This window comes from Brienomyrus brachyistius, chromosome 18 (genome assembly GCF_023856365.1).
Source record: "Brienomyrus brachyistius isolate T26 chromosome 18, BBRACH_0.4, whole genome shotgun sequence".
NCBI classification, from domain to species: domain Eukaryota; kingdom Metazoa; phylum Chordata; class Actinopteri; order Osteoglossiformes; family Mormyridae; genus Brienomyrus; species Brienomyrus brachyistius.
Genome location: NC_064550.1, coordinates 3,271,812 through 3,297,553, shown reverse-complemented (window position 1 = coordinate 3,297,553; position 25,742 = coordinate 3,271,812). Strand labels below are relative to the sequence as shown.

The window sequence follows — 25,742 nt, the reverse complement described above, 5'->3', positions numbered from 1 at the left end:
GGACGCCATCTCCGTAGAGGCCTACGGTGGTGAGGAACTGCGGAACTCCTAGCCACTTCTTCATGTAGGCTGTGACTCCTCTTTTCAGCTTCTCTACTATTGAGATGGGGACCTCATAAATTGAAAGGGGCCACAATGCCCGGGGTAGGGGACGAAACTGGAAGCAGCAGGTCTTTAATTTCCAAGGAAGTTGGGTGTTGACGATGGACTGTATGCCAGCATTAATGTCCTTGCACAGTTGTTTCACCTGGTCTCTGTCTTTCAGGCTTGTATCATAGCACCTTCCGAGGCTTTTTATGGGCTGTTCAGCTATTGTGGGGATTATATCCTCTCTGATGAAGAACCTCTGGTCAGCAAGCACTCCCTTCACCACTGACATGCTACGTGAACTAGATGCTTTACCTTCATCTGGGCCCAACTGATGTTCTCCTCCAGTTTTCTGAGCAGTCTCCTGGCAGATGGGACGGTGGAAGTTAGGGTGGTGATGTCATCTATATAGGCTCTGAGGGGATGGAGGCGCATACAAGAGCTGACTCGTTGTCCACCAATGACCCATTTTGAGGCTCGAATGATGATCTCTATCGCCATGGTGAATGCCAAGGGAGAGACTCTGCATCCAGCCATGATGCCAACCTCCAAGCGCTGCCATGGAGTGGTAAATTCCAGAGTTGAGAAGCAGAACTGCAAGTCCTGAAAGTAGGCTCTAACCAAAGTTGTGATGGTTTCTGGGATGTTAAAGAAGCTGAAGGCAAACCGAAGGAGCTTGAGGGGCACAGAGCCTAAGGCAGTAGCGAGATCTAAGAAGATTACATCGAGGTCCCTTTTCTCCAGCTTTGCCATTTGGATCTGGTGCCAGATCGTGATAGCATGTTCTGGACACCTGGAGAAGCCTGATATCACCGCCTTCTGTACAGAGTTGTCAGTGTACTAATTTCTGCGCAGATACTCGGGCATCATCCGTGCAGTGACACTGAAGAAGAATTTACCTTCTACATTAAGCAGGGAGATTGGACGGAACTGACTCATGTTCATTGCATCCTTTTCCTTTGGGATCAAGACTTCACTAGCTCTACGCCACACTTTGAGTATGGTCCTCTTCTGTTATACTCCTCCCACAAGCCTCCAAAGAAACCTACAAGCATCTGGTGCATTCTTATACACTTTATACGGGACTCCATTTGGTCCAGGGACTGATGCTGTTCTCGCCTGATGGACTGTCTTCTGCACCTCTTTCCTTGTTGGAGGGCGAGTCTCAAATTGATATTCTGAAGGGTCGAATAGTGTAATGTCTGAGGGGATGGCCAGACGTTCATAGCACCTTGGATCAGGATGCGTTGTTCTCCAGTGCTTCTCCAGGGCGTTCTTTGTTGTACTCAGAACTCTGCTTTTTTCCTAGGTGTTGAGAGTCTTTAGGAATTTGAAGGGATCTTTGTAGAACTGGCATCTTGTTTGTTCTGTCTTCCTTCTTTATTTCCGTATAGAGGGATGCCAGACGGACTTTAATGTCAGCTTGGATAGTGCATATACCCCCCGTCTTCACTCCAGAGTCTTTCTTACAAAGTTCCTTAACTTGTCTCCTTTTTTGATCGAGGTATTTGATTTCCTGTTGCTTCCTGGACATTGATGGGATTGGGGCCTGCTTAGTACCTGTATATCCTTTAAGAACAACTGGACAATAGATTGTGTTCTGCTGGGATGGATGTTTCTGTTTCAGTTAAAAAATAAATGCATTCTTATGCACTGATTACAGCATGCTCAGACTAAGGTTTCAGCTTTAACATGTTTGTAAACAAGTCTGCTTGCATGAAGAGCTTCACGGTAGGTAGAGCAGAAGGCTGAACAACTGAAGATTTAATGTGATGCTGCCCACATTATTTAAATTATATTTAATAATGAGGATGTGTTCCCCCTTGCTGTCCACAGTGTTCCGATGGACAGAGCAGCTGTTCCTGTACCCAGCTGGATTTCTGTGAAGAGTGACAGCTCAATGGACCTTCCATACCACTTCAGAGAGGGACATTTTCCTGCAGGTCAAAGGTAAATGTGCATTTAAGCAAAAACTATTTCAAACACTCAGACTCTCAGTCAAAAAGCATACTGTCACGCTCAGAAGTGGTGTGCGAGACGGGGAAGCAGGAGAAGGAGGCGGAGGTCTGGGGAATATGGGATTTAATGGAAAACGAGAGTAGGGACATGAAACAGGCAACGCACGGCAACACTACACAGTAAGACTTCAATGACGTTTCTAGGGAGACAGACTGAACGTGGACATAAATACACAGGACAAATCGAAATAACAGGAAACAGCTGGCCACAATCGGTATTGCACACGTGGTAAATGAGGGGGCGTGGCACACAGGAGGATCGGACAAGCAGGCTATCTCACATACAGCACATTCAAGCTATGCGGAAAATAGCTTAATAAAGATTGCATCTTTTTAAACTTTCACAAATCCCTTTGTCTTTGCCAATTTAAGTTATTCTGTATTGTATGGAAATTTTTATTGGACTTTATTATTTGTACCCCACAGAATACAATCCACAAATATGCATCGCTATGCCAAATATTTCACTATCCAGAAATCTGTACTTTTATTTGTCCTGTGCAAAATTATATATGCTCCTCCAAAATACCCCAAAGTGGCTCAATAATATTCAGATCTGGTGTCTGTGCAGGCCATGGGAGATGTTCTACTTCAGTTTCATGTTCATCAAACTACTCTGTCACCATTCTTGCTGTTTCTATTGGTGCATAAGTGTCCCAATACACTGCACCACCTTCAGGGTACAATTTTTGCACCACTGGGTAAACATGTACTTGTACTTGTGCTCCTCGGTGAGGCTGGTGAGGGGCAGCTTGAGGACGCCATCTCCGTAGAGGCCTACGGTGGTGAGGAACTGCGGAACTCCTAGCCACTTCTTCATGTAGGCTGTGACTCCTCTTTTCAGCTTCTCTACTATTGAGATGGGGACCTCATAAATTGAAAGGGGCCACAATGCCCGGGGTAGGGGACGAAACTGGAAGCAGCAGGTCTTTAATTTCCAAGGAAGTTGGGTGTTGACGATGGACTGTATGCCAGCATTAATGTCCTTGCACAGTTGTTTCACCTGGTCTCTGTCTTTCAGGCTTGTATCATAGCACCTTCCGAGGCTTTTTATGGGCTGTTCAGCTATTGTGGGGATTATATCCTCTCTGATGAAGAACCTCTGGTCAGCAAGCACTCCCTTCACCACTGACATGCTACGTGAACTAGATGCTTTACCTTCATCTGGGCCCAACTGATGTTCTCCTCCAGTTTTCTGAGCAGTCTCCTGGCAGATGGGACGGTGGAAGTTAGGGTGGTGATGTCATCTATATAGGCTCTGAGGGGATGGAGGCGCATACAAGAGCTGACTCGTTGTCCACCAATGACCCATTTTGAGGCTCGAATGATGATCTCTATCGCCATGGTGAATGCCAAGGGAGAGACTCTGCATCCAGCCATGATGCCAACCTCCAAGCGCTGCCATGGAGTGGTAAATTCCAGAGTTGAGAAGCAGAACTGCAAGTCCTGAAAGTAGGCTCTAACCAAAGTTGTGATGGTTTCTGGGATGTTAAAGAAGCTGAAGGCAAACCGAAGGAGCTTGAGGGGCACAGAGCCTAAGGCAGTAGCGAGATCTAAGAAGATTACATCGAGGTCCCTTTTCTCCAGCTTTGCCATTTGGATCTGGTGCCAGATCGTGATAGCATGTTCTGGACACCTGGAGAAGCCTGATATCACCGCCTTCTGTACAGAGTTGTCAGTGTACTAATTTCTGCGCAGATACTCGGGCATCATCCGTGCAGTGACACTGAAGAAGAATTTACCTTCTACATTAAGCAGGGAGATTGGACGGAACTGACTCATGTTCATTGCATCCTTTTCCTTTGGGATCAAGACTTCACTAGCTCTACGCCACACTTTGAGTATGGTCCTCTTCTGTTATACTCCTCCCACAAGCCTCCAAAGAAACCTACAAGCATCTGGTGCATTCTTATACACTTTATACGGGACTCCATTTGGTCCAGGGACTGATGCTGTTCTCGCCTGATGGACTGTCTTCTGCACCTCTTTCCTTGTTGGAGGGCGAGTCTCAAATTGATATTCTGAAGGGTCGAATAGTGTAATGTCTGAGGGGATGGCCAGACGTTCATAGCACCTTGGATCAGGATGCGTTGTTCTCCAGTGCTTCTCCAGGGCGTTCTTTGTTGTACTCAGAACTCTGCTTTTTTCCTAGGTGTTGAGAGTCTTTAGGAATTTGAAGGGATCTTTGTAGAACTGGCATCTTGTTTGTTCTGTCTTCCTTCTTTATTTCCGTATAGAGGGATGCCAGACGGACTTTAATGTCAGCTTGGAGAGTGCATATACCCCCCGTCTTCACTCCAGAGTATTTCTTACAAAGTTCCTTAACTTGTCTCCTTTTTTGATCGAGGTATTTGATTTCCTGTTGCTTCCTGGACATTGATGGGATTGGGGCCTGCTTAGTACCTGTATATCCTTTAAGAACAACTGGACAATAGATTGTGTTCTGCTGGGATGGATGTTTCTGTTTCAGTTAAAAAATAAATGCATTCTTATGCACTGATTACAGCATGCTCAGACTAAGGTTTCAGCTTTAACATGTTTGTAAACAAGTCTGCTTGCATGAAGAGCTTCACGGTAGGTAGAGCAGAAGGCTGAACAACTGAAGATTTAATGTGATGCTGCCCACATTATTTAAATTATATTTAATAATGAGGATGTGTTCCCCCTTGCTGTCCACAGTGTTCCGATGGACAGAGCAGCTGTTCCTGTACCCAGCTGGATTTCTGTGAAGAGTGACAGCTCAATGGACCTTCCATACCACTTCAGAAAGGGACATTTTCCTGCAGGTCAAAGGTAAATGTGCATTTAAGCAAACACTATTTCAAACACTCAGACTCTCAGTCAAAAAGCATACTGTCACGCTCAGAAGTGGTGTGCGAGACGGGGAAGCAGGAGAAGGAGGCGGAGGTCTGGGGAATATGGGATTTAATGGAAAACGAGAGTAGGGACATGAAACAGGCAACGCACGGCAACACTACACAGTAAGACTTCAATGACGTTTCTAGGGAGACAGACTGAACGTGGACATAAATACACAGGACAAATCGAAATAACAGGAAACAGCTGGCCACAATCGGTATTGCACACGTGGTAAATGAGGGGGCGTGGCACACAGGAGGATCGGACAAGCAGGCTATCTCACATACAGCACATTCAAGCTATGCGGAAAATAGCTTAATAAAGATTGCATCTTTTTAAACTTTCACAAATCCCTTTGTCTTTGCCAATTTAAGTTATTCTGTATTGTATGGAAATTTTTATTGGACTTTATTATTTGTACCCCACAGAATACAATCCACAAATATGCATCGCTATGCCAAATATTTCACTATCCAGAAATCTGTACTTTTATTTGTCCTGTGCAAAATTATATATGCTCCTCCAAAATACCCCAAAGTGGCTCAATAATATTCAGATCTGGTGTCTGTGCAGGCCATGGGAGATGTTCTACTTCAGTTTCATGTTCATCAAACTACTCTGTCACCATTCTTGCTGTTTCTATTGGTGCATAAGTGTCCCAATACACTGCACCACCTTCAGGGTACAATTTTTGCACCACTGGGTAAACATGTACTTGTACTTGTGCTCCTCGGTGAGGCTGGTGAGGGGCAGCTTGAGGACGCCATCTCCGTAGAGGCCTACGGTGGTGAGGAACTGCGGAACTCCTAGCCACTTCTTCATGTAGGCTGTGACTCCTCTTTTCAGCTTCTCTACTATTGAGATGGGGACCTCATAAATTGAAAGGGGCCACAATGCCCGGGGTAGGGGACGAAACTGGAAGCAGCAGGTCTTTAATTTCCAAGGAAGTTGGGTGTTGACGATGGACTGTATGCCAGCATTAATGTCCTTGCACAGTTGTTTCACCTGGTCTCTGTCTTTCAGGCTTGTATCATAGCACCTTCCGAGGCTTTTTATGGGCTGTTCAGCTATTGTGGGGATTATATCCTCTCTGATGAAGAACCTCTGGTCAGCAAGCACTCCCTTCACCACTGACATGCTACGTGAACTAGATGCTTTACCTTCATCTGGGCCCAACTGATGTTCTCCTCCAGTTTTCTGAGCAGTCTCCTGGCAGATGGGACGGTGGAAGTTAGGGTGGTGATGTCATCTATATAGGCTCTGAGGGGATGGAGGCGCATACAAGAGCTGACTCGTTGTCCACCAATGACCCATTTTGAGGCTCGAATGATGATCTCTATCGCCATGGTGAATGCCAAGGGAGAGACTCTGCATCCAGCCATGATGCCAACCTCCAAGCGCTGCCATGGAGTGGTAAATTCCAGAGTTGAGAAGCAGAACTGCAAGTCCTGAAAGTAGGCTCTAACCAAAGTTGTGATGGTTTCTGGGATGTTAAAGAAGCTGAAGGCAAACCGAAGGAGCTTGAGGGGCACAGAGCCTAAGGCAGTAGCGAGATCTAAGAAGATTACATCGAGGTCCCTTTTCTCCAGCTTTGCCATTTGGATCTGGTGCCAGATCGTGATAGCATGTTCTGGACACCTGGAGAAGCCTGATATCACCGCCTTCTGTACAGATGTGTCAGTGTACTAATTTCTGCGCAGATACTCGGGCATCATCCGTGCAGTGACACTGAAGAAGAATTTACCTTCTACATTAAGCAGGGAGATTGGACGGAACTGACTCATGTTCATTGCATCCTTTTCCTTTGGGATCAAGACTTCACTAGCTCTACGCCACACTTTGAGTATGGTCCTCTTCTGTTATACTCCTCCCACAAGCCTCCAAAGAAACCTACAAGCATCTGGTGCATTCTTATACACTTTATACGGGACTCCATTTGGTCCAGGGACTGATGCTGTTCTCGCCTGATGGACTGTCTTCTGCACCTCTTTCCTTGTTGGAGGGCGAGTCTCAAATTGATATTCTGAAGGGTCGAATAGTGTAATGTCTGAGGGGATGGCCAGACGTTCATAGCACCTTGGATCAGGATGCGTTGTTCTCCAGTGCTTCTCCAGGGCGTTCTTTGTTGTACTCAGAACTCTGCTTTTTTCCTAGGTGTTGAGAGTCTTTAGGAATTTGAAGGGATCTTTGTAGAACTGGCATCTTGTTTGTTCTGTCTTCCTTCTTTATTTCCGTATAGAGGGATGCCAGACGGACTTTAATGTCAGCTTGGAGAGTGCATATACCCCCCGTCTTCACTCCAGAGTCTTTCTTACAAAGTTCCTTAACTTGTCTCCTTTTTTGATCGAGGTATTTGATTTCCTGTTGCTTCCTGGACATTGATGGGATTGGGGCCTGCTTAGTACCTGTATATCCTTTAAGAACAACTGGACAATAGATTGTGTTCTGCTGGGACGGATGTTTCTGTTTCAGTTAAAAAATAAATGCATTCTTATGCACTGATTACAGCATGCTCAGACTAAGGTTTCAGCTTTAACATGTTTGTAAACAAGTCTGCTTGCATGAAGAGCTTCACGGTAGGTAGAGCAGAAGGCTGAACAACTGAAGATTTAATGTGATGCTGCCCACATTATTTAAATTATATTTAATAATGAGGATGTGTTCCCCCTTGCTGTCCACAGTGTTCCGATGGACAGAGCAGCTGTTCCTGTACCCAGCTGGATTTCTGTGAAGAGTGACAGCTCAATGGACCTTCCATACCACTTCAGAGAGGGACATTTTCCTGCAGGTCAAAGGTAAATGTGCATTTAAGCAAACACTATTTCAAACACTCAGACTCTCAGTCAAAAAGCATACTGTCACGCTCAGAAGTGGTGTGTGAGACGGGGAAGCAGGAGAAGGAGGCGGAGGTCTGGGGAATATGGGATTTAATGGAAAACGAGAGTAGGGACATGAAACAGGCAACGCACGGCAACACTACACAGTAAGACTTCAATGACGTTTCTAGGGAGACAGACTGAACGTGGACATAAATACACAGGACAAATCGAAATAACAGGAAACAGCTGGCCACAATCGGTATTGCACACGTGGTAAATGAGGGGGCGTGGCACACAGGAGGATCGGACAAACAGGCTATCACATATACAGGCACATTCAAGCTATGAGGGAAATAGCTTAATAAAGAATGCATCTTTTTAAACTTTCACAAATCCTTTTGTCTTTGACAATTTAAGTTATTCTGTTTTGTATGGAAATTTTTATTGGACTTTATTATTTGTACCCCACAGAGTACAATCCACAAATATGCATCGCTATGCCAAATATTTCACTATCCAGAAATCTGTACTTTTATTTGTCCTGTGCAAAATTATATATGCTCCTCCAAAATACCCCAAAGTGGCTCAATAATATTCAGATCTGGTGTCTGTGCAGGCCATGGGCGATGTTCTACTTCAGTTTCATGTTCATCAAACTACTCTGTCACCATTCTTGCTGTTTCTATTGGTGCATAAGTGTCCCAATACACTGCACCACCTTCAGGGTACAATTTTTGCACCACTGGGTAAACATGTACTTGTACTTGTGCTCCTCGGTGAGGCTGGTGAGGGGCAGCTTGAGGACGCCATCTCCGTAGAGGCCTACGGTGGTGAGGAACTGCGGAACTCCTAGCCACTTCTTCATGTAGGCTGTGACTCCTCTTTTCAGCTTCTCTACTATTGAGATGGGGACCTCATAAATTGAAAGGGGCCACAATGCCCGGGGTAGGGGACGAAACTGGAAGCAGCAGGTCTTTAATTTCCAAGGAAGTTGGGTGTTGACGATGGACTGTATGCCAGCATTAATGTCCTTGCACAGTTGTTTCACCTGGTCTCTGTCTTTCAGGCTTGTATCATAGCACCTTCCGAGGCTTTTTATGGGCTGTTCAGCTATTGTGGGGATTATATCCTCTCTGATGAAGAACCTCTGGTCAGCAAGCACTCCCTTCACCACTGACATGCTACGTGAACTAGATGCTTTACCTTCATCTGGGCCCAACTGATGTTCTCCTCCAGTTTTCTGAGCAGTCTCCTGGCAGATGGGACGCTCTACCACCTTCAGGGTACAATTTTTGCACCACTGGGTAAACATGGTCCTCCAGAATGGTTTGGTAGTCCTTGCCAGTGACTCAACCATATAGAAGAAGTAGTGGACCTTGGTAATGCCATGGTTTTGCAGACCAAATCATCACTGATCCACCTTCGTGCTGCACTCTAGCTATGCAGTGATCCTGGTAACTCTGCCGGGTATAGAAAAGACAGTGAAGGTGGAATCAGACAAAATATATGTTTCACATTGTCTACAGCTCAGGATTTGCACTGCTGTCCCCATTGAATCCGATGTTTGACTTAAGATTTGCCTATAGCAGCCCCACCATAAATACTGTCCCTGTAAAGCTCCCAATGAACAGTTTTGGAGGAAACAGGAGAGTTCAGGTGCACATTTAAATATGCAGTGAATTGGACAAAGAAGCAAACAGGTTTTATGCCTGTGTGCTGTTGTAGAGGGGCTGCATGACAACATCGTCTAGGATAAATAATTGCTATTTTCTTAAAATATTATGAAGGCAGCAGAAATCATAATTTTTGTAGCACAAAGCAGCACAAAGTACTAACCAAGCACTGGATTTTTTAGTTGTGGTCTTGGTAGCAGGGCCAGTTTCACGGAGCTTAACTAGCTACTTGTATCTTAGCCTTCTTCCAGCATGTTTGCCACCTGCTGGTGGAGATAATAATGGCACCCCTTTTCCAATAGATCAAAGGTGAATGTGCATTTAAACAAATAATGTTTTAAACACTCAGACTCTCAATCAAAAGGTATACAGTCACTTTCAAGGTACAGTATAAGGAAAATAACTTACTAAAGAATGCCATCCATCCATCTATCTATCATATATCACTTATCCTGGTCGGGTTGCAAGGACAGCAGTCTAAGCAGGGAAACCCAGAATTCCCTCGCCCTGCCAAGTTCATCCAGCTCCTTTGGAGAAATACTGAGGCATTCCCAGGCAAGTCGGCAACATAGTCCTTCCAGTGTATCCTTGGTCTTCCCCAGGGCTTCCTCCCAGCGGGAGATTCCCAGAACATCTCACCACGGAGTGGTCCAAGAGGCATCCTGACCAGATGCCCGAGCCACCTCATCTGGCTCCTCTTGAAGCGGTGGAGGACCGACTCTACTATAAGTCCCGTCCAAATGACCAAGCTTCTCACCCTGTCTCTAAGGGAGAGCCCAGCAACCCTGCAGAGGAAATCCATTTTGGCCATTTTTATTTGCGACCTCGTTCTTTTGGTCACTACATTCAGCTCATGACAATAGGTGAGGGTAGGAACGTAGATCAACTGGTAAATCGAGAGCTTTGCCTTTTGACTCAGTTCCTTCTTCACCATGACAGACTGATGCAGTGCCCACATCACTGCTGACGCCGCACCGATCCGCCTGTCGATCTCCCGCTCCATCCTTCCCTCACTGATGAATAAGACCCTAGGATACACACTAGAATTCCTGGAAGGAGCCCCCCTTCTTCCTCTCCACACAAGCTGCCGGCCTTCTCTCCAGCACCATAAACACCTTTTGTTTTGCAAATGAATCACAGTCACTCAGTTGAAGTCATCCCCCAACCTGAAGTCACTTCTTCAACTCTGGTCTGTACCAAAAGAGTTTATCTAGCGGTGTGTTGTAAGGAATCATATACATGTGTGGCCTAGCGATCTATAATACCCCTTTTTTTCCCCTATGAGTAGCCGACTACGCCACCCCAGGGACACTGCCCTGGGGACCCTAACACCCCAACCCTCAAAACAGCACACAGGTTCGAATCACCGGAAAGGGCCAGAGACGCGAGCCAGTAAAAGTTATTTGTTTTATTACATTCAATGCAAAGGTTCAGTAGTCCACACCATAAATCTAAAACCCCGTAGGCGCCCAATCCCTGCCATCAACCCCGCACCCGGCGTAATACACCAACACCGGTGACTTTACAGCACACGGGTGACGTCCACCATACACCAGGCGGGTGCTGCGCAAGGCTACTAGCCCTGAAACACAGATGAGGGAACAAGACACCAGGTTAGTAGGGTACCGCCGCTTTCCGTTACCCCGCTAGGCCTGCTTAACCGCCCCCAAGATAAATACAAAATCACAATCAAAATAAATTAACAAACCAAGGCACACAAATAATTAAACATGCAATAAAATAAAGCATACCAAAACAACCAAAATACAAAATCTTGAGGCAGTATATGCATGGACTAGATGCCGCAATCGGCAGCGGAATAGCAGCACTCCGAGCAACTCCTGGCACCAAAGTCCCGCTCTGGCCACCCCACGAATCCACGTTCTCCACAGGATGCACAGATGTCGATCGCTGGTAACCAGACAGACAAAACAGCGGCGAGGTCCACGTTCCCCAGTAAACCTGTAATATATTAAAATACTTACAGGCCACGCTAACAACTAAATACCCCGCTAATCTCCCCGATATACATACCACCAACCGGAAGACTTAAACCACTGCTGGGGCTGCCTTCACCACCTCCCCAACAGCAACAGGACGCAACTCCCCAGCGGCATGCATTTCCCCAACCATGCGATCAGTATACCGCAACCAATGGCTAAGGGATGGTTACGGAAACCAATTAACCCCCTGCCCACTCACAGCACAGCTGCTGCTTCCACCACCAGCAACAGGAACTGCGTCAGCACCATACCTAACCGAATCCACCCTTTATATAGCGCTAAGACCCACCCAAAACACAGGGGAACCAATAGGGCAAAGGGATCAATTTTCCCCACTTGGCTACACATGCTTTGATATGGCATAAATGACAAATATATTTAATATAACAAAGCTCGTCCGCTCCTCGTGTGTGCCACGCCCCCTGCCTTCCCACGTGTATTTCCCTGATTGTACCCCGCTGTATCGGATTACTTTGATTAGTCTTGTCTGGTTTTAAGTCCTGGTCTTACCTGTTAGCAGTGTCCGTCATTGATGTTGTAGCCCTTGTGGGTGGTGATGGTCGTTGGCGTGTCATGTTCCCCAGTCCTTGTCATCATAATAAATCCCCGTTTACTCTACTTCTGCCTGGTCGCTTACCTCTCCGCTCGTCACCGTACCCGTGCGCCTCTACCGCCGACGTCCCGCGTCACAGAATGACGGACACCGCTAACAAGTAAGACCAGGACTTAAAACCAGACAAGACTAATCAAAGTAATCCGATACAGCGGGGTACAATCAGGGAAATACACGTGGGAAGGCAGGGGGCGTGGCACACACGAGGAGCGGATGAGCTGGGCATGACAGAGCTCCTCCACCTCCGAAGAGGACCACCCACAAGGGCTACAACATCAATGACGGAATCTAATCTGGCCTTCCTGTTTTTGAGGCTCACCAATGGTTTACATCTTTAGTTGAATGCTCTGTATTCACTCTGGTGAAGTCTTCTCTTGATTGTTGACCTTACCACACATACACCTACTTCCTGGAGAGTGTTCTTGATCTGGCCAACTGTTCTGAAGGGGTTTTTCTTCACCAGGGAAAGATTTCTTCGGTCATCCACCACAGTTGTTTTCCGTGGTCTTGCAACTCTTTTGGTGTTGCTGAGCTCACCTGTGCGATCTTTCTTTTTAAGAATGTTCCAAACAGTTGATTTGGCTACACCTAATGTATTTGCTATCTCTCTGATGGGTTTGTTTTTATTTTTCAGCCTAATGACGGCTTGCTTCACTGATAGTGATAGGTCTTTGCATCTCATATTGAGAGTTGACAGCAACGGATTCCAAATGCAAATAGCACACTTGAAATGAACTCTAGACCTTTTATCTGCTCCTTGTAAATTAGATAATGAGGGAATGACACACACTTGGCCATGGAACAGTTGAGCAGCCAATTGTCCCATTACTTTTGGTCCCCTTAAAAAGTGGGTGGCAGATATACAAACTGCTGTAATTCCTACACCGTTCACCTGATTTGTATGTAAGTACCCTCAAATTAAAGCTGAAAGTCTGTAGTTAAAGCACATGTTGTTCGTTTCACTTCAAATCCATTGTGGTGGTGTATAGAGCCAAAAAGATTAGAATTGTGTCGATGTCCCAATATTTATGGACCTGACTGTATATATATATATATATATATATATATATATATATATATATATATATATATATATAAAGACTTTCACGTGCGTGTGTATGTTTACGTATCACATTCAAGTGGTTATATTTCATATAATAAATAGATACAGTTGACGTCTGCAACAATCTGTGTAATCTTATTTAATATATATATATAATTACACACACACACACACACACACACATACCAGGTCTTCCTCCTCCAGCAATGGAGCCAACCCACCACCAGGTGGTGATCGGTTGACAGCTCCGCCCCTCTCCTCTCCTGAGTGCCCCATACATGTGCCCACAATGCTGATGATATGACCACAAAGTCGATCATTGAGCTGCAGCCTAGAGTGTCCTGGTGCCAAGTGCACATATGGACACCCTTATGCTTGAACATGTTGTTCATTGTGGACAATCCGTGACGAGCACAGAACAAGACACCACCCAACACAGATTGTATGCCCACCTCTGCTTGGCACCTCTCCCTGTGAGCAACTCCAGAGTGGAAGAGGGTCCAATCCATGTCCCTAGAGCTAGCTTCTGCAGCCGAGGATCAGACCGCCAAGGTCCCCGCCTCGGCCACTAACCAACTCATACTGCACCCAACCCCTTTGGCCCCTCCTATAGGTGGTGAGCCCATTGGAGGGGGGGCCCACGTGCCTTCTTCAGGCTGTGCCCGACCAGGCCCCTTGGGTGCAGGCCTGGCCACCAGGCACTCGCCATTGAGCCCCACCCCCAGGCCTGTCTCCAGCGGGGGACCCTGGTGACCCGTGTCCAGGCGAGGGGAAAATGTGGATCTATGTTATAACTCATCATAAAGGGTTTTAAGAGCCACACTTCATGTGGTTCCTCACCCATGACCTGTTTGCCTATCCTACCAGGGGCATAAAGCCCCGGGCAACTTAGCTCCTGGTATCATTGGAACACGCAACCACTCTACCATGATAAGGTGTCAGCTCCAGGAGAAGTTCCTATCAAATGCCATCATAAATTCTCTGACTATTGACTCAGTTTGTTGACTGAGAAGGGTGAACCAAATGCCGTTAGTTGGCTCTGCTTATCATGCTGAAATTCGTTTGAAATTAAGTTAAGGACTACATAGCAAATTGTCTTTCCTGCCGGCTGCATCTCTCTGTGTGTTGGAGTATATCACTGGTTCTCTTCTACTGTCATGAGAAGATTGATATCATGAAGCTGCCATAATGAATAATGTTTAAAATGGTATCTTACATCTTTTCAAATTAAAATATACCACTAGGTTATTTTTTTCGGCATCAACAACACTTTTAATAGGACCATTACAGACTTTGTTACACTTGTTTAGATGATTCAATGTCTTTATATTTCTGCCTAATTCACAGAAAGCAAATGGAAGAATACAGTTCCGATCTACAAGATAAATTCAGTCAATCTTCTTTATTGAAGGTATGCATTTATTGCTGATATATATTTTCTTATGTGTTTTGTTATTTAGCTTACATTTTACATTACTAATCATTTTAAAAAAAAGTTATTCAGACTTATGATTTACAAATGAAACTATGAAACGGTATAGTACATGTAGCTATACTGTAATTAACTATGTATTTTAGTTACTAGAGGAAAATGCTATAAGGTTCCTGAAGGATGAGCTGAAGATCACAGAGTGCCTGAATCAGAATTACCCAGAATGCTCTGAGCCTCATCTAGAGGAAGACAGTGTTCTGGACAGTGATGATCAGATGCAGAAGATCTACGGTAGAGAGGGAGCTCTGATGATCACACTGAGAACCATGAAGCAAAATGATCTCGCTGACAAAGTGGAGAAGAGTAAGAGCTATATCTCATTCTGCATGTGGTTGTTTTCCATCCATCCATTTTCCAAACCGCTTATCCTATTGGGTCGCGGGGGGTCCAGAGCCTATCCCGGAAGCAATGGGCACAAGGCAGGGAACAACCCAGGATGGGGGGCCAGCCCATCACGGGGCACACTCACACACCATTCACTCACACATGCACACCTATGGGCAATTTAGCGACTCTAATTAGCCTCAGCATGTTTTTGGACTGTGGGGGGAAACCGGAGTACCCGGAGGAAACCCCACGACGACATGGGGAGAACATGCACACTCCACACACATGTGACCCAGGCGGAGACTCAAACCCGGGTCCCAGAGGTGTGAGGCAACAGTGCTAACCACTGCACCACCATGCCGCCCTGTGGTTGTTTTATCAGAGAAAAATAGTACATGATAAAAATGTGTTTTAAATTTCAGCTTATTTAATTTAGTTTGATTTTGGTTTGCTTGTATGAGGAAAAATCATGCTGTTTGAAAAATCTGTGCATTTACCTCACATTTCATTTCAGGGCATCTTCTGTCACAGTGTCGACGCAGAATCAAATGTAACCTGAAGAAGAAATGTGAGAGTGTATTTGAAGGGAAAGCTAAGGAAGGACAGCCAACACTTCTCAGTGAGATTTACACAGAACTCTACATAACTGAAGGTGGGACTGGAGCAGTCAATGATGAACATGAAGTGAGACAGATTGAAATAGCATGCAAGAAAAGGCAAACAGAAGATACTACAGTCAAGTGCAATGATATATTTAAAACCTCATGTGAGCATGAGACGCCTATCAGAACTGTACTCACTAAAGGAGTGGCAGGTATTGGGAAAACAGTCTCTGTGCAGAAATTTATTCTCGACTGGGCAGAAGGAAAAGCAAACCAGGATGTTCACTTCATATTTGCTCTTCCTTTTCGGGATCTGAATTTGATTAAGGATGAATACAGTCTGACTGAACTGCTTCGCCACTTTATACCACAACTTAAATCATTAGAATCCACTGAGCTGTTTAGGTACAAAGTCTTGTTCATCTTTGATGGTCTGGATGAATGTCGCCTTCCTCTAGATTTTGAGAACAATGAGAGCTGGTTTGATGTAACAAAGAAAACGTCACTGGATGTGCTGTTGACTAACCTCATTAAGGGGAATCTACTCCCATCCGCTCTCCTCTGGATAACCTCCCGGCCAGCAGCAGCCAATCAGATACCTGCTAAGTGTGTCCACCAGGTGACAGAGATACGAGGGTTCAATGATGCCCAGAAAGAGGAATATTTCAGGAGGAGATTTAGTGATCAGAGCCTAGCCAGCAGGATTATCACACATGTGAAATCATCAAGGAGCCTCTTCATCATGTGCCACATACCTGTGTTCTGCTGGATTTCAGCCACTGTTCTTGAGAGACTTTTTAGTGAGACTGATAGTGGAGAAATTCCAAGGACTCTGACTGAAATGTACACACACTTCCTGATCTTTCAGACAAGTTTAAAAAATGAGAAGTACATGAAAAACAGTGAAACCAAGCTTAAAAAGTGCTTGGAATCAAGCAAGGATTTCCTTTTAAAACTTAGTAAGCTGGCTTTTCACAACCTTGAGAAAGGCAATCTCATATTTTATGAATCTGATCTGACAGAGAATGACACTGATATCACTGAAGCTTCAGTTTACTCTGGAGTTTGCACAGAAGTCTTTAAAGAGGAGTATGGGTTGTACCAGGAGAAGGTGTACTGCTTTGTGCATCTGAGCATTCAGGAATATCTTGCTGCCTTATACATGTTTCTATCAAACTCATCAGTTGACCTGCTGAAGACTGCAGTGGATCAGGCATTAGAGACCAAGAATGGACACTTGGACCTCTACCTCCGCTTCCTCCTTGGCCTCTCAACAGACACCAGTAAGACTCTGTTACAAAGGTTACTGGGACAGACAAGAACCAGCCCACATAACATTAAACAAACACCCCAGTACATCAAGGGGAAAATACAGGAGAATTTATCTCCAGAAAGGACCATCAACTTGATCCACTGTCTGAATGAATTGGGTGACACTTCTCTAATAGAGGAAGTACAAAGATACCTGAGTTCAGGAAGTCTTTCAGCAGAAATCCTCTCACCTGCACAGTACTCAGCTCTGGCCTTTGTGTTACTGATGTCAGATGAGGAGCTGGATGTGTTTGATCTGAAGAAATTCATCAGATCCGATAAAGAGCATTGGAGGCTGCTACCTGTGGTCAAGACATCTAGGAGAGCTTTGTAAGTGAGGATGTGAAAACATTTTTTGTCTGGCAGTAACACATTAATATTGTTTGAAATATATGCATCCATCCATTTTCCAAACTGCTTATCCTACTGGATCGCGGGGGGTCCGGAGCCTATCCCGGAAGCTAACAAAGGGCTGTCATATTTGGGCATTTATGCTTTAAATGGAAATACCTGCTTTGTGCTTCATGAGGGAACATGATGAACATCATGGATTGGAAAAAATGTAAATTTTACCATGGTTCTTGTATATGGAGAAAAATATTGGGACACACCTATTAGTAATTGAATTAAAGTGTTTCACTCAGATCCATTGAATGTATAAAATCAAGCACCTAGCCCTGCTGTCAAATTTACAAACATTTATGAAACAATGGATCAATCTGATGAGCCCAGCGAATTCAAGTGTGGTACTGTCATAGGACACTACCTTTGCAATAAGTGAGTTTGTGAAATTTCTCCCCTGCTAGACATTCCATAGTCAACTGTAAGTGGTATTATTGCAAAGTGTAACCTTTTAGGAACAACAGAAACTCAGCCATCAAGTGGCAGACCATGAAAAGTAACAGAGTGGGGCCAAAAGTGTGGCAGCTGTTATAACTGCACAGGGGGGACCAACTCCATATTGCCTTTGGATATGGATATGCATATGGATTTAGAATGGGTTGTCATAAAGTTCGTGTAGGTGTAATGGGCAGGTGTCCCAATACTTTTGTCCATATAGTGTATGTCGGTCTGTGTGTGTATAATAACATGGTACCTTTTTCAGGCTGAACTGCTGTAAACTCACAGAGAAATGCTGTGAGGCACTGGCTTCAGCTCTCAGATCAAACCCCTCACACCTGAGAGAGCTGGACCTGAGTGACAATGACCTACAGGATTCAGGGGTGTCACTGCTCTCTGCTGGACTGGGGGATTCACAGTGTAAACTGGAAATACTGAGGTCAGTATTAATGGGTATTCCACACTGTAAACTGGAGATACTGAGATCAGCACTAATGGGTATTCTACAGTGTAAACTGGAGGTACTGAAGTCAGTATTACTGGGTATTCCACACTTTAAACTGGAAATAGAAGTAAATTTTTTCAAAATTTCACATAAGTGTGCCTCACATTTAAAACCAGTAAATCAGGTGATCACAAATGTAGGTGGTTTAAGCAAGGACTATTTCAGTGCCTCAGTATTATAAAATTTGTCATACCTGAGGCATGTAAATTAAATCATGTCTGTTGGAAAATAAGGTACTTAATACACACTTTCATTTTAAGTAACTGCTGTATGTGCACCTTCCTGTGTCACATCAGCCGCCTGTCAGATCTGAGAAATGAATTACTCCTGTAATAAGCTATCACTGTACTATTGTCATACATAACACCAGGGAAGCACAAGCAGAGACGGGAAATCGGGTAATGAGGGGTTTAATTACACACAACGCAGGCAAAACGCAGACTGACAATACAATGATCAGACTAGGGAAACAAATGGAAACGTGGACTAAATCATTGGACTAATGACAACCATCAGAAACAGCTGGTAAACACAGGGAATCCACACGGGGTTAACGAGAGGGTGTGGCACACGGAACGAGTGGACGATCGGGGCAGGACAACTATACATATCTGTCTGGATCAGTGTTCAAAATATTTCTTTGCTAAGCAATCTAAAATTAAATTCCTGTCAGTTCTGTTGGATCCAAGAATTTATTGCAGAATCCTCTGTGATTTGACATAATGTTTTCAATAAATTTAGCATTAAACAACTAATGCATTGACTGGGCTGGAATGAAAACGAACACAGCCTGACAGGCCTGCATTAGCTACTGGGGATGTTCACATCTTCTCCTTTCAAAGTTACTTGTAAAGTCGCCTTGCAAAATGATAGCTAATGACAGTAATGGAATCTATTTCATTGGTCTGAATATGTTATCAGAGAGTTAATTTGCATGTGTTTCTGTGCGTGTGTCAGTTCTGTTCAATCACAATCGTGCAGTCCAGATTAATTTATTATTCAGTCTGGAGTCCGCCAGTTGGGTACCCCTGATATAATCAGTAGATTTCCCTTTATGAGAGTGACAGTTACACAGAACAAATTAGGCAGATGGTATACCGTAGCAATCAGAATAAGGGAACAAGTGACATTTTTTCTAATTCATAATGTTGCTGCTTGTCTAAATGCAAAGTTATTCTAACATGAATAGAAATGTTTTTTAATCATATTTCTTCAGTTAATGTCACGGAGCGGCATAACGCAGGTATAAAAAACAGGAGTTTAGTGGGAAAATTAAAATGGACACTCTGAAGAATCTCAAAAATAACAGGACCACAAGGGGTCATCCATCCATCCATCCATTTTCCAAACCGCTTATCCTATTGGGTCGTGGGGGGTCCGGAGCCTATCCCGGAAGCAATGGGCACGAGGCAGCACAAGGGGTCGAAAAACAAGAACTAACTACAAGAACCTTGATGGGAACAGGGAGCGGGACTAGAAAACAAGCAGAATATCAAACACACAGCAATCATGAATACACACACAATGACTGAGCAAGGAACAGAATGAGGGCTAGCACTTACAGTAAATACAAAACTAATGAGACATGACTCAGGACAGGTGCGATCCAGTACCTCAATTAACCCTTAGAACCTGACAAACACAAAATGTGTTTTTGCACCCATTAATGTCAGGCTTGTAACTCTGAACAGGTGTAATGCACGGAAATTAATCACATATCGTTGGAATCAAGAGAACTTACTCAATCTGATAGTTTAAGATACAATGTTGTGTGCTAAAGTGTTCCACAGTAATCCTGTGTGCAATGAGGCATATATCTTAAACATTTTACACCAAGATGCACCCCAAAAAATCCATGAAACATCATATTTGATATCTTCATAATATTTATTCATAAAGGTTTGTATATGTATGTTTGATGTTGAGCTCCATCAAAACAGTTGAAATAAATGTACCCATCATGTAACTGTAACACATCCCACATGTAAACACAATGACGTCCTACGGCATTGGTTTCTTGTTTGAGGCTAAAATGCCGACTAAAAGTTTATTGTTAAATTTCAGTTTACCAGTCATCGGGTATATAGGCAGAAAAACGAAGGCGATAAACATTATTCAGCATTAGACTAAACCTGTCTGTTATATCTATATTTATCCAGTGGATCATAAACTAAACAATGCTTTTCTATTTCAGTTTCTTTCAGATGTTACAAAGTTATATAACCATTGTTATATTGTTGTCTATCTGATGTCTTCAAAAACTTACCAAATGGATGCTAAATCAAAGACATTAATTTCCACCTGACACTATGTATTCCTTCACAAAACTAAGCCATAGAAAGGTCCCCAGTGAAAACCCTGCATTCCCACATCATAGAGGCTCTGATCTCAATGTTTATAAGATTATATTTGTAGTACCTGCAAATTTTTATATTAGATGTGAGTTGTCATGCCCGGCTCGTCCGCTCCTCCTGTGTGCCACGCCCCCTGATTACCCACGTGTTTTCTCCCGATTGTACCCAGCTGTATCCAGTTCATTTGCTCAGTCCTGTCTATTTCAGTCCGTGTCTTACCTGAATCCTTCGTCCGTCATTGATGTTTCCTGATGTCTGTTGCCGTCCAGTGTTCCCTGCCCCGGATATCTTGATTAAAACCCCGTTTTCCCCGTATCCCGCTTGCCTGCCTGCTCCTTACCCGCATGATCGCCGCGCTCGCTTACCACGATCGTGACATGAGTAAAAATTGAGAAATTTCAGTAGGTGCAAGCAGTTTTTTTCCCTCATAAAAAGGATATCAAGACTGTGTCAGAATTTACACATCAAATTATGACATATATGAGTAGCCCAGAATGTCCTGAAAACAAAAACATACAGCATATGTGGCATACTCGTGTACTTACCATGTAATAAGACAAAAATCAAAGGGATAGAAAAGTTGAAAGGATTAACCAATCACAAAAGGTGCAGGACAACAAGGAACAGGTGAAATCAACATTAAATACACACAGAAACTGGAAAACAAGCAAAAACACTAGGATGACAACACTAGGAAGGACTCGGGCCACAAGAATACACAGGAATAATGAAACATAGCAGTTAGGGAACTAAGTAATAAACAATAGGAAACAAAACAGAAAATCAAGTACAAGTTAACTGATAAGGCTGGTCTCTGGCCAGCTTCAAATCCATGACCTAAAGGCAATGGCATCTGTACCCCATGCTCAACCCTTTGAGCTATGCAGCAATCTAAGGAACATGGAGTACAGTCGTAGCCAAATGTTTTGAGAATGACACAAGTATTGGCCACACAAAGTCTGCTGCTTCAGTGTTTGTAGATCTTTTTTGTCATATGTTTCTAATGTATGCTGAAGTATAATTACAAGCATTTCATACAGTAAGTGTCAAATATTTGCATAAGTCAATATTTGTTGGCCCTTTCCTTTCAAGGCCTCTGAAATTTGACCTGGCATGCGATCAATCAACTTCTTCGCCAAATCCTGACTGATGGCAGCCCATTCTTGCATAATCGATGCTTGGAGTTTGTCAAAATTTTTTACTTTTGTTTGTCCACCTGCCTCTTGAGGATTGACCACAACTTCTCAATGGGACTAAGATCTGTGGAGTTTCCTGGCCATGAATAAAAAACATCATTGTTTTGTTCCCCAAGCCACTTACTTATCACTTTTGCCTTATGGCATGGTTGCTCCATCATACTAGAAAAGGCAAGACAGTTTGTCACCAAACTGGTGGATGGTTGGAAGAAGTTGCTCTCAGAGGATGTTTTGGTACCATTCTTTATTCTTGGCTGTGTTCTTAGGCAAAATTGTGAGTGAACCCACTCCCTCGGCTGAGAAACAACCCCACACATGAATGGTCTCAGGATGCTTTACTGTTGGCATGACACAGGACTAATGGTAGCGCTTACCTTCTTTTCTCTGGATAATCTATTTTCCAGATGCCCCAAACAGTCTGAAAGGGGATTCATCAGAGAAAATGACTTTACCCCAGTCCTCAGCAGTCCAATCCCTGTACCTTTTGCAGATTATCAGTCTGTCCCTGATGTTTTTCTTGGGGAGAAGTGGCGTCTTTGCTGCCCTTCTTGACACCAGGCCATCCTCCAAACATCTTCTCCTTACTGCGTGCAGATGCACTCACTTATTTTTTTGACGTTCTTGATGATCCAATAAATGGTTGATTTAGGTGCAATCTTACTAGCAGTAAATTACAAAATGTAATTAGACTTGCTGTCTAATTTTGGCTTCCTCTGCCAGCCCCAGGAGGATGGGCTCCCCCTTTGAGTCTGGTCCCTCCCAAGGCTTCTTCCTTCTAGGGAGTTTTTCCTAGAAGCTTTTCCTAGCCACTGTCGCCTCAGGCTTGTTCCCTGAGGTTTTGAGAGGGCATAATGTAAAACGCTTTAAGATAATGTAATATTGTGAAAATGTGCTATTTTGGAAAAATGGCAAAAGTTTATCTTTTCAGGTAAAGAGGGCTAGATGGGTCTTGTGGTCAAAGGTGAAAACTGGGTCAGAAGACAAGCAGACAGGCAAGCAGGTCAGGGAAACATGAAACACTCAAAATCAAGTAAACCTGGAAGATCTCTTGACGAGCTAAAATAGACGCCACAAATTAGAGCAACTAGAATCAGCTGTGAGGGACATATCTTCATAAAATCTGAAAAAACTGGTGCAGACATATGTAATGAGGGTGGACACCATATTCAGGAGGTTCAGACCAGTCAGGATTTCCCTGGGGGTGTGGGCTTCATGACATTATCCAGGGATCCAAGGTTGATCTGTGACAATCTCAAGCAAGGCAGAACTATCATGACCAGATTCATGGTCTCACATGGGTCAGGTATGGGTGACACAGCTATCACAGGACCATATATGAGCAAATAAGGCCTTTGTGGCCTGGGAGCCTGGACTGCTGGCAGAATGGCCCTATCTGGACTGGAACCCTGGAGCTTGAGAGGTCCTCTCTAGGCCATGAGAATGGGTCACAGAGAAAGAGGCCCTCTCTGGGTCGTGAACCTGGATGAGTGGCTGAGGCAAAGATGGGCTCTGGGAGCTTGGGAAAAGCAGGTGTGGCTCCTCCTGGACCAGACCTGGACTAGGTGCAGGGGACATGGCAGGGACCTCACCTGGGTTAGGTGCATGGTGAGAACTTCTTCTGGGCCAAATGTTAGTGGTACAGCGATGATCTCTTCAGGGCAGGGCATGACTCTGGAAACACCAGGTCAAGCAGGGCTGCAGCCACGGGAACTATGAGCTTCTCCTACAGTATTTCTTCCTCCTACCTAAGAAAATGGCAGGAGTGGCCATGACAAGTTGCAAGGAGCCAGCAGGCAAAACAACAGCAAGCTGTGTGAAGGCAGCAGGCTGAGCCAAAATGAGTGGCGGGGAGCTGAAGAGCAGGGTATAATCACCTCGCTGGGATGCGGCGAGCTCTGGAGAAGCGACGTGCTGTGGGACTAATGCAGGCTCTGAACAAGTGATTGGAAGTGAGATCGCAGTGGTCTCTAGAGAAGGGTTGTCGTCTGGCTTCAGGTGGTGAAGAGGAAGCAGACTGAGCAGTCTCAAGCTTGACTATTCCCCATAGCTTTTCTGCCTTTTGGGGATCTGTGTCTTGCTAATACGTCTGGAGCAGACTGGAAGAGAGCTACGGCCTCAGGGATCCCCCAGACCACAGGATCACACCTCCATTCCTGATGGGCTTTCAAGAGAAAGATGAAATCCTCTGATTGAAAGCTGGGTGGTCCCCATTTTGCTGGTAACTCCCCTGGTGTCAGAAACGAGGAACATTTGAGATCTGGTCTTCTGGGTGCAGGGAGGCGTGAAAGCAGGAGCAGCTGTGTAGGCTGCCACAGGTTTTTAGAAGTCCAATCATTCTGTCACAGGTTACAGGACAAACGACTTGGGGGCAGGCATCTTGGCAAAACAAATGGGGTTTTATTTGAACTCAAACTAAACAGAACTGAACTGGAGCTGGAAATAAATGAGACTGTAAGGGATCAAAATAAGACGACTGAAACAAGGAAGGGGTGGCATGGTGGTGCAGTGGTTAGCTAGGGAAGAAACAGGATAGTCAGGTGATCTTGGGTGGCAGGACATGACACACATTGTGAATCATTTTGAAATGTAAGCTGTGTTGCTTGTTATACTGAAAACAAATACTTGTTAATGTTTTGTTTTAGTACTATACTACCAATGTGTCAGTTGTCTATGTGATTGTGCCTTAAGATGTTTTCTTTTCCAGGCTGAAAAGCTGTAATCTCACAGAGACATGCTGTGAAGCGTTGGTTCTAACTCTTAGATCAAACTCCTCACACCTGAAAGAACTGGACCTGAGTTACAATGAGCTGCAGGATTCAGGAGTGCAGCTGCTCTCTGCTGGACTGGAGGATCCACTCTGTAAACTAGAGATACTGAGGTCAGTCCTCTTTGACAGTTCAAATACTGGTATTTGGCAAGAAAGATTACAAAATACTGTTTTATTTTGGGTAGATGCTGCATGGGCACCTCCCAGTGTCACATCAGTTGCATGTCAGCCATGAGAGATGAATCACTCTTGTAGTCTTCTCTCACTGTACTGTACAGATCCATGTGGACCACAGTATTTAAAATGTTTGTGTGCTAAGGTCTCTCAAACAGAATTCCTGTAAGTTGTGTTGCATCCATAAATTTTACTTTAATTAACTTTTAACTTCATAATTTGTTAAATTTGAATATAAAACAAGCAATAAATCAGCTATGCTGAAACAAGAACTAATACAGCTTGATGGGCCTGCATTAGTTGTTGGGGATGTTCACATCTCCTCCCTTCAGAGATACTAGTCAGTTTGGCAGAATAATGGCTTGATGACTGCAATGGAAGTTATGTCATTGGTCTGAATATGTTGTCACATACTATTTTCAAATACATTGTTAATAGTATACAGTGCTATGGACAATGTGTATAGCTGTTGCCAAAAGTTTCGAGAATGACACAAATATTAATTTTCACAGTTATGGCAATTTGTATATCCTGAAAAATGTTATGAAGAGTGATAAGAGGAATCACAGTTAATTGCAAAGTCACTCTTTGCCATGAAAATGAACTTAATCCAAAAAACCCATTTCCACTACACTTCAGCCCTGCCATAAAAGAACCTGCTAACATCATTTCAGTGATTCTCTCATTAACACAGGTGAGAGTGTGTGACAAGGACAAGGCTGGAGATCATTCTGTCATGCTGACTGAGTTAGAATAGCAGACTGGATGCTTTAAAGGGAAGATGGTGCTTGACATGATTGTTCTTCCTCTGTTAACCATGGTTACCTGCAAGGAAACACATGCAGTCATCATTGCTTTGTACATAAAGAGCTTCACAGGCGAGGATATTGCTGCTAGTAAGATCTAAGTCACCTAAATCAACTATTTATCGGATCATCAACAATTTAAGAGAGAGAGGTTCAATTGTTGTGAAGAAGACCCAAGAAAGTCCAGCAAGTGGCAGGACCATCTCATAAAGTTGCTTCAGCTGTAGGATCGG

The 25,742-nt window shown here is 44.2% G+C and overlaps 1 protein-coding gene and 1 long non-coding RNA gene across 4 annotated transcripts in view; both read left to right on the top strand.

The window, feature by feature from the left end:
- Positions 1-7,804, top strand: part of LOC125713171 (uncharacterized) — a 53,575-nt gene extending 45,771 nt beyond the window's left edge. The window contains exons 3-4 of one of the 3 annotated variants that reach the window (XR_007383499.1): positions 1,924-2,037; positions 4,899-4,941. This is a non-coding gene — a long non-coding RNA (uncharacterized LOC125713171). Of the gene's footprint in view, positions 1-1,923; positions 2,038-4,784; positions 4,944-7,645 lie in introns of those variants that run through there. The other 2 variants (XR_007383504.1, XR_007383498.1) reach the window with 2 other exon arrangements.
- Positions 7,805-14,890: 7,086 nt separating this feature from the next.
- Positions 14,891-25,742, top strand: part of LOC125713170 (NACHT, LRR and PYD domains-containing protein 12-like) — a 39,796-nt gene continuing 28,944 nt past the window's right edge. The window contains exons 1-4 of the mRNA XM_048984117.1: positions 14,891-14,930; positions 15,469-17,197; positions 17,973-18,146; positions 24,467-24,640. Coding sequence (XP_048840074.1) covers positions 14,894-14,930; positions 15,469-17,197; positions 17,973-18,146; positions 24,467-24,640 — 2,114 coding nt within the window. The 5' untranslated portion in view covers positions 14,891-14,893. The remainder of the gene's footprint in view (positions 14,931-15,468; positions 17,198-17,972; positions 18,147-24,466; positions 24,641-25,742) is intronic.